Source organism: Aythya fuligula, chromosome 25 (genome assembly GCF_009819795.1).
Source record: "Aythya fuligula isolate bAytFul2 chromosome 25, bAytFul2.pri, whole genome shotgun sequence".
NCBI lineage: Eukaryota > Metazoa > Chordata > Aves > Anseriformes > Anatidae > Aythya > Aythya fuligula.
The window spans coordinates 3,773,402-3,782,183 of NC_045583.1; the positions used below are offsets into that span (position 1 = coordinate 3,773,402).

At 61.0% G+C, this 8,782-nt stretch overlaps 1 protein-coding gene across 1 annotated transcript; it reads right to left on the minus strand.

Moving 5' to 3' along the window:
* Positions 1-1,023: 1,023 nt before the first annotated feature.
* FMOD (fibromodulin) lies at positions 1,024-7,979 on the minus strand. Its single transcript, XM_032203218.1, has 3 exons — positions 7,671-7,979; positions 4,461-5,471; positions 1,024-2,561 (listed from the first exon to the last, which is right to left on the minus strand). Exons 2-3 carry the CDS (start codon positions 5,449-5,451, stop codon positions 2,410-2,412), a joined length of 1,143 nt encoding a protein of 380 aa, XP_032059109.1. The 5' UTR covers positions 5,452-5,471; positions 7,671-7,979; the 3' UTR covers positions 1,024-2,409.
* Between the last annotated feature and the right edge of the window lie 803 nt (positions 7,980-8,782).

Here is an 8,782-nt window from a genome sequence, read left to right on the forward strand (position 1 = left end):
AGCGATTGGGCGCTCAGGGGCTCGCAGGACCAATGGGGTCTCCTCCTTTTTTTGGGGAGGGGGAGAAAGGAGGGCGCAGCCCGTCTCCCCTTCGCCTCCCCCCCCACCTTGGGAGGCAGCCCCCGGCCCCCAGCTGGTGGAAAGCGGCAACTGCAGCCGCGGGGGGTGAAGCACCCTTGGGGTGATGCTTTTGGGGTCCCAGCAGGGCCAGGTCCTCCCCTTGGTCCCCTGCGCCGAGCTGGCTTTGCCCCAGCTCTCACCCAAGAGGTGCGCTTTGCTCCTAGGGTGGGCACCCCTGGGGGCAGGGTGGCTCCCAAACCCCATTGCCAGGACCCCTGGGTGCAGGTCAGTTCCCAAACCCGACTGCTGGGGGCCTTGGGGAGGGGGAGAAAAGCCGTGGCCACATGTGATGGGCAACACCAGCACCCAGCAGCAGCCTCAGGGACCTCAGCAGGCTGCAGGAGGTGGCGATGGGGACGTGGGGACGTGCAGGTCCCTTTGTGGCTCCGGGATGTGGCCAAGGATGGGGAAGGGGCCGGAGTGGGGTCTTTGTGCCTCTGCCCCCATCTGGCTTCTGCAAGAGCCTTTTGTGGAGCAGGAGGTCCTTTCTGTGCACCCCAGCTCTCCAAAACTCCTTCCCATATGGTATTTTGTTCATCATTTTCCAGCTCGGCTGTTAAAAATAAGCAAGGCTGAATGCCGGAGGACGTGAAAGCACCCAAAATACGACCAGCAGCACCGCCGTCCTTTCTCATCCTTCCCCTAGCTGGCAGCTTTCAGCCTGGGTTTTTTCCCCCCCGTATTTTTACACGAACCCCACACGCGGAGTGTTGGGGCGGCAGCTCCGTGGCACGGGGAAGGCAGCAGCCACGCGTGCAGTGTCTGGAGCAGCCACCAGACGGCAAATCCAGCCCGGGTTATGGCTGCGGGGAGGTCTGGTCTGCAGGAGGGGATGCTCAGAGCAGCCCAGACACTCAGCCCTCGGCCTCTCCCTGCATTTTGGGATCCCTCAGACACGTTCGGTGCAGTTACAGAAAGGGCTTTATTGGCCGGTATGATACCTACAGTTCATGCGTCGGTGATAGTACAGGTTTTTTTTGGGTTTTTGTTTCTATAGTGTTAGCATGCAGTTTAAATGCAGAGGGTCGGGATGACCTCTTCAGCTTTGCAGGTCATCTCCAAAGCTCAGCTGCCCCTTTGGTTCCCAAACTAAGCCGTCCAAGGAACTAAGGGGGTGTTTTGGCTCTCGGTGAATGCGGTCGTGCTGCTGACCGGTGGACGTGGTGCTGCTGGGTTGTTTTTAATGAGAGACCCCAATTAGTGGGGCAGGGGAGAGCTCTGAGTCACACCAACGGGCAGGAGAGAGCTGGGCACACCGCGTTGATTCACACCAGGATGGACCCTGCAGGCATGGATGAGCTTTTGGGGTCAGGTCCTGGGGTTTTACGAGCAGCAAAATCCCTGCCGTGTTAAACCCAGGTGGATCCTGCCTGGCCCTTGCACCTCTCCTGCCTTGGGCCCGGGTCACAGCGGTAATCTGGGGCACCTGTGGGCAAGGGGCGTGTAGAAAGCAGGTGATTTGGGCAGATTTGTGGGATGGGGGCTGTGTGCCCCCTGCAGACCCCGTATGAGCCCCGGCTGCCCTCATGCTACAGCTGAACGTGAGCCCGGGTGCCTCTGGCTGCAGCACCCGGTGCCTGTGCCCAGGGAGGGGGCAGTGGGGGCGAGGGGCTGGCTTCTGGCGCAACCCCGAGCTCTGCAGGGTGCTGGTGCTGCGAGGTGCCCGTCCCTCAGCCCCGGTCCTGGCCCAAAGCAGGGGTTGGGAGGGTTTCTCTCTGAGCTCAGCAGCTGAGGGCCGCTCGGCAGCAGCAGGAAGTTTTGGGGTTTCTCCCCGATGAGCTTTATGCCTGGGGCAGGAGGCTGGGGGGAAAGAGGGGAAAAAACAAGGGGAAAGAGTGGATTTAGCCTTCCCCGTCCTAAAGAGAGGGATGCTGGCAGCCAGAGCACCTTTAACCTTTTACCCGTGCAGCTCACCAAAGCCTGGCCCAAGGTGAGCCCCGTTACCTGTGCTGGTTCTGCAGGACCCACGCCTGAACCCCCTAAATGGGGCCGGGTTTTGGAGATGGGACGAGCTCTCCCCCTTCCCTCCCGTGGATGCTGGGGCATGGCCGTGGTGGGATTCGTGCTGGGACCTCTCCCACCCTGCGTGGCCAGAGAGCTGGGAAGGGGGAACATTTGGGGCTGAACAGATCCAGCCCACAACGGATCCTGTGGGCTTGGAGCACCATTATTGCACTATTGCAGAAGCCAAGTCAAACCGTCAAGCTGCATTAAAATGGGGAGTGAGCGTCCCCCCAGGGACGGGGGAGCAAAGTCCTGAGGACCACGGGGAGGGGGATGACGACCAGGCTAGATCTCGATGATGGTGGCACGCCGCAGGCACAGCGGGGCGTCGGGGGGCACCGCGTTGCGCTTGATCTCGTTGCCGTCCAGCCGCAGGACCTGGAGCCGGGAGTAATTCATGACATCCACCACGGTGCAGAAGCTGCTGATGGAGAACTCTGCGGGGAGAAGGAGACCCAGAGATGTCAGGGGGACGTGGTCCCACGATGGGTCTGGGGGCACCGACCCCGTGCCAGGATGGGCAGGGAAATGATGCAAGTGCCCCTAAATTTCCAATTATTCCTGCCGAATTATTCGGCAGGAATAATTGGAAATTTAGGGGCTCTGCGTCCTTCTGGAGGAATTGTTGATGCTTCTGGCCGCAGTCAGGAGCAGCCTGTGTGTGCTCAGAGCTCTGGAGCTGGGGCTTTGCCCAGCGTGGCTGGGGTGCAGGTAGGAAAAAAGCACGGGGTGGTGTCAGCTGGGAAGCATCGCCCTGCAGCGGGGATTGCTGTTGGGTTTCATCAGCTCCACGAGCTGCAGCATCCAGACCCCCCCAGGGCACCGCTGGGGACCAGGACCACCCAGGCAGTGTGTCTAGGGGGGGGACACACATCCCTGTTCCTGTCCCTGTCCTCGTCCCCTCTCCTTTCCTCTGCCCCCCGCTGCTGCCAGCCCCTCTCAGGCCAGGCCCTGCCTGGGTTTGGAGCAAATCCTGATTTTTTTGTGCCGGATTTGGGAGAGCAGCGACCGACTAGAGGGCAGCAAAGCTCCGGGCTGGGAGCTGCTGGGGAAGGCACTGGGGTGCACTGGGGTGCACTGGGGTGCTGTGGGGCGCCCAGCCCCAGTTCCCCAGCTGATTTGGGCCGCTCTGGGCTCTTTGGCTCCATTTTAGCATCTTTGGGGCAGAGGCAGGGGGTGATTTGGGTGGCAGGAGGGGGTGGCCAGCCCCGAGAGGGCAGCAGCATCTCCCCAGAGCCTACGCAGCACCCAGGGGTGCAGGGGGGTGCTGCGGGCACCTCGTCCCCACTGAAGGGCTCCTGGGGGGGCTCCCAGGGCTGCTGGAGCAGCTCTGCAGTCGAGCCCGGCTGGCTCCGCGGTGGTTTCGTGGCATTTGTGGGCAGATATTAACAGCTACACGTTTGGAAAGCAAACATTTGGGAGTCTGCTCTTGTTTTCGTGTCTCTGTCGGTCCCTCGGTGCGGGGTTCTTTCCCCTACAACAGCCGACTTTGGCACAGCACCTCCCCAGCCTGGCCTCGCTTGGGGGCTTCAGCACTTCTCTGGGGGCATCCTGCCCTGGGGGGCTGGCAGGTGACAGGAGCCAGGGTGGATTTTTCCAAGAGATGCAGGGTTTTTTTTTTCTTCTCTCTCTCTCTCTCTTTTTTTTTTTTTTTTTTTCTTTCTTTATAAACAGCATCCCCGGAACAATCTGTTCCTTTTATTTATTTGTGTATTAAATGGAGCGGATTTTAGTCCTGGCAGAAGGCTCTCTAATAACTAAGAGCTCCTGTCTGCCCCGGCCCTGGCCAGGACGTGTCCAGCAGCTGCAGGCAGCGAGGGGCTCTGGGGGGGCTTGGGGGCTTCCAGGGGCTGGGGAGGGAGGGCTGGGGGGCATCAGGGCCAGCTCTGGGACATGGCAAGGACTGGAGCCACGCCACCTGCAGCTCATGACGGGTTGGAGAATAAAGCAGAGGGTGTTGGACTGGGGAGAGCTGCAGATGGAGATTTCGGGGCAGGAGGGGATGGGAGGAGATGCTCTGGCCCCGAGTGCTGCAGGCTGCTGAGCACCGCAGGGTTTGTCCCTGGTCCCTTTTTCCCTGCATCGTCCCTGGTTTCAGAAACCCCAGCTGGTTTCTGGCATCTGCAGCCCAAAGATGCTCAGGCTAAACGCTTGATGGACCCAGAGATGTGAATTTGTGCACCACAAAGGAGTGCTCAGAGCCAGCACCACAACCAACCCCCTTTCCTACCTTGCTGAGGACCACCTGGGAGGCCAGAAATCCCCCAAATTCCCTTCTCCTGCTCAACCCCCTACCATGGGTTCTGCCTCCCCAGCACCGCCGCGCGCCTGCTCACCGTTGATTTGGTTCCCCTGGAGGTAGAGGTTCTCCAGGTGGGTGCTGACCCGGGGGATCTTCTGGAGCCTGTTGTAGGAGAGGTCCAGCTCCAGGATGCTGCTGCTGTTGAAGGTGTTGGTGGAGAGACCTTGGTTCGTCAGGCTGTTGTGGGACATCCGCACGTAGAGCAGCTTGGGGGAGACCTTGAAATAGTCATCGGGGATGGCGTTGATGTGGTTGTACTCTAGGTAGAGCTGTTCCAGGGCCATTGGGAGCCCGTCAGGGACCTTCCTGAGGTGGTTGTAGCTCAGATCAGCCAGGATCAAGGACTTGAGCCCTTTGAGGGAAGCGCCCATCTCAAAAATGTAGTTGTGGCTGAGGTACAGGGCCGTGAGGTTCTCCAGGCCCTCCAGAGCGTTGGAGGGCACCTTGGAGATCTGGTTGTAGGACAAGTGGAGCTCTCTCAGGGAGCGGGGCAGGGGGCTGGGCATCTTGGTCAGGTTGTTGTTGTTCATGTACAGCCTCTCCAGGTTCCTCAGCTTGGCGAAGACCCTCTTGCCCATCTTCTCGCTGGTGATCTGGTTGTTGTGCAGCGCCAGCCACTCGAGCTCCGTGGCGTTGTCGAAGGCCCCCTCCTGGATGGCGGTGATCTGGTTGTTCTGGAAGTAGACGTACTTCATGCGGGTGGGCACGAAGGGCAGGTACCGCAGGTTGCGGGTGTCGCAGTACATGGCCGAGGAGAAGTTGGGGGGACAGTCACACTCCTGGGGACACTGCCAGGAAGGGGCCTGCTGAGGCTCGGGGCCGGGCTCTGCCTCCGTGTCGGGAGCCGGGAGGTAGGAGTAAACGTAGGGGCTGTTCTCATCCTCGTAGTAGGGCATGTAGTTGTAGGAGGACATGCGGGACTGCCGCATGTAGTACTGCAACCACGCCAGGTCCTCCTCCTCGTTGTACTGGCCCAGCGAGGCCCCGCAGAGCGCGGTGATGAGCACGACGGTGGCCCAGCGCATGGTGCGGGTGCTGGGGGGACCTGGGGGGGGGAACCAGAGGTACAATCAGGAGCAGGGCAGGGGCTGGGGGCAGGAGAGATGCTCCCTGAAGGCTGGGAACTGAGAGGGGTATGGACATGGGCACGGCCTGGTGGCACCTGGCAGCAGGGCCGGGGGAGCACGGGGACCCGAGGGAGTCCTACAAAAAGACCCGTGGCTTTCATCTCACGCCTCTTCCAGGGCCTCTCTGCTCGCCCAGTCTTTCCTATCGCTATTTCTGCTGCAGCTGGGAAGGGGATGGAGATGGGGGCTGTTTGTTGGGGTGTGTACAAGGCCACAGCTCTGCCCCAAAGGGTCTGGGTTCACCCAAGGCAGGAGAAGGACCACATCCCACCCCCACGATCCCACCCCGTGGGCTGACGGAGCTCGGGGTGGGTTTGGAGGCAGCTCTATGTTCTCTCTATTTTTACTGCAGTCGCTGGCGACACGAGTCGCCGTGGGTTTCATCCAGCTCCCCCTGCCCCCACCACCACGCAGGATGCTTGGGACTGATGGAAATCCTGGTAAACAAGTTCTGGCTTATTCTGAAGTGGAAAGCGCTTCGGAGCTGAGATCTCCCCTGCTGGGGAAGGGCTGTCACCTGCTGTCCCCCCAGCCTGACACGGGAGAGCGGGACCATCCCCCAAAACTGCCTGCCCTGTTTATGAGAGCCGATCTGCCTGGGGCTGGAGGCCAGCAGAGAGCGGGGCTGGATGCTCAGCACCACTCGAGCACCCCCCGGAGCCCCTTTGGCTTCGCGTGGGCTTTGCAGCACCGCCCCAGGGCGCTGTGCTGGCAGGACGAGGACGCCAGCGACGGCCTCTTGTCCTTCCCCAAGCCTCGTGGCCATGCCAGCACGCAGAGCAGCCCGCGAGCGCGGCGGCTTGAAATGCCTCCAGGAAACAGTCCGGGCCGTGCTGCTCGGAGGGGGAGCGCAGCGGAGGCTCCTGCCTGCTGTACACGTGGCTGGGAGCGCGGGGCTGCCGCCAGCCCTGCCTCTGCCACGGAGCAAATGGGAAACCTCGCTGGGTCCTGGGTCTGCACCCTTGGGGCACGGCTGGGAAAAGGGGAAAAATGCTGGGGTTCGCTGCTGCTTCCTCCTCCTGACCCCCTGGAAGCTGCTGGGGGCTGTCAGCCAGCCCCTGCAGAGCTGTGGTGGTGGAGCTGGCTGTGCCCAGATTTCAGCCCCGGGGGTCCGTGCCCTCCTGCCCACACAAACCGTGCTCCCGAGGGGCTGGCAGGTCGCTCATCCCCAGCCTGGCACACCCAGCAGCGAGGAGGGGATTTCTCGCCCGCAGAGCCCAGCAGACAAAAAGGGCACAGTTGTGCTCGGGGCAGCGGCTGCCCTGCCACCGAGGCATGCTGGCATGCAGCTAGTGCTGGAAGAAAATGGGGGCTGAGACCGAGGAGGGCAGGCACAGCTCCTGCTTTCTCTTTGCAGCCGAGGGACAGGGGAGCCGTGGTCCTTTGGGATGCTGCGTGTGCGGCGGGAGCTTGGCAGTCGCAGGCGAGCTTCTTCTCCTCCTTCCTCCCACTCCAGGGCACTCTGCCTGGTGAAACAGAGCCGTCTGCTCCGTGCTGGGGCTGCCGCCTCTTCCTGGGGTCCCTCTGTATGGGGCAGGATCAAATCCGGGGCTTCCTCCTCCTTTCTCAGTGCCCCCTTCAGTGTGCCACCAGCCCCTGAGCCTGTCCTCGGCATCCACCCTGCTCTGTTTGGTCTCTCTCCCCTCCCCAGTGGGTTCAGCCCCACTTTTGGGTGGCATCTGCACGTGCCAGCCACATTATCCGTGCGATCTCCCAGCCTCCACGCTTCTGTGCTGGAGGCTGTGGGTCCCATCAGGCCACCCAGGGAAGGAGCAGGGCTTGGAGCGAGGGGCACCACGGGCACGAACCAAGCAGAGGAGGAGGCAGCAAAGCCACAGGGGGCTGCAAGCAGGCGCTGCACGTGCCCGGGTGTCGAAGGCGGTGGGTGCAGGGGTCCCGATGCAGGTGTCTGGGGAGCTGCAGCCGGGGCAGGAGCTGCGGGGAGCGGGAGAGGGCACCCGGCCGCCGTGGCTCGCCAGCGCTGGCGCCCGCACCGTGCCACCCGTGTCGCTGGCATCTGCTCCAAGGGGCAGCCGCCCGCCTTCCACGGCAGGGCTATGGAAATCAAGCCTCGAAAAAAAAAAAAAAAATCGTAATAAATATGGAGATGGACTTACCAAGCTGAGAACCTCCTTTCCAAAGCCTCGCTGCTCTGCTGCGGGATCGCCCGTGTGTCAAGCAGCATGTGAGTGTGGCGCCCGGTTTGCAAAGGCTGGTGCCCGCCCTAGATCCCAGACCAAATATTGTGCTTGCAGGTCACGGGCTCGGCAGGTTTTTTGGGGAGTGACCTAGCAGCAGACAGTTTGCAGGAGAGACTGAAGAGACCCTAATGCTGCCTGGCGTTATAAATAACCTGCTTTTTCTTTCCTCCCTCTCTCTCTCTCTCTCTCTCTCTCTCTCTCCCTCCCGTCTTTTCTCATAGGAGTGTTGGCACTTTTCAGGCTCTCTCTGTTTAACGAGTTAGTGGAATCGGGGATGTTGTTTTTAAAAGGGCTGTTGTTAGGTCTCCTGCGTTTCTCATCAGGAAGTGATGAAGAGGCCTCTGGCCAGATTAAAAAATCTCTGATTTCGAGGTGCTGAGGATGTGATTCTTGGGGAGAAGCGAGAAAGTATCTTTAACTTTTGCAGTACCAGGGGAAGGGAGGTTATGCCTGCCCCCGCTGCAGCCTGGGCTTCTTCCCCAGGAAGCCTCCGTTTATGCAGCCCTGCTATTAAATATTTAGGATAAACATTTCCATGAACGATAAGGCTGCGGCATCCAAGGTAAATAAATTGCCTACCAAAGAGCCACTGTGACAGCAGGAATTTGTCTTCAGCTTGGCAGGAGAGAGATGCCAAGCTGGCGTTTCTGCAGACTGTGCCCACCTAACGGGGATGGAGGGTCTCCAGCGAGGCTCCTGGGGGGGCACAGGGGGTGTGTGTGTGCTGGGTGACCCTGGCTGGGGACACGGGAGCTCGCAGCACTCCCTGCTACACATCAGCTGGGGATGCAGAGCCCCTGGGGGTCCTGCAAAGCTGAGGGGCAGTTGGCACTGATGCAGCCCCCAGTCCTTGTCTCTGCATGCTCCAGCTTTGGCTTTTTGTCGAAGCATTTCCTCCTGCAGGGCTTGAGAAGGAGGAACCCTGCCCGCCCATCGCCTGCTGCTCCGTGCCCAGCTCCAGCAGCACGCCCAGGTCTGCCGAGGAGCCTGGAGATATTTAGCGAGCTTGGCAGGTGCCCGGCTCCCTC

Coding starts and splice junctions, on each gene's coding strand:
- FMOD (XM_032203218.1), bottom strand. CDS start 5,451: ATGCGCTGGGCCACCGTCGTGCTCATCACCGCGCTCTGCGGGGCCTCG. Junction 2,562..4,460: donor CCAGGGGAACCAAATCAACG/GTGAGCAGGCGC, acceptor TTCTCCCCGCAG/AGTTCTCCATCAGCAGCTTC.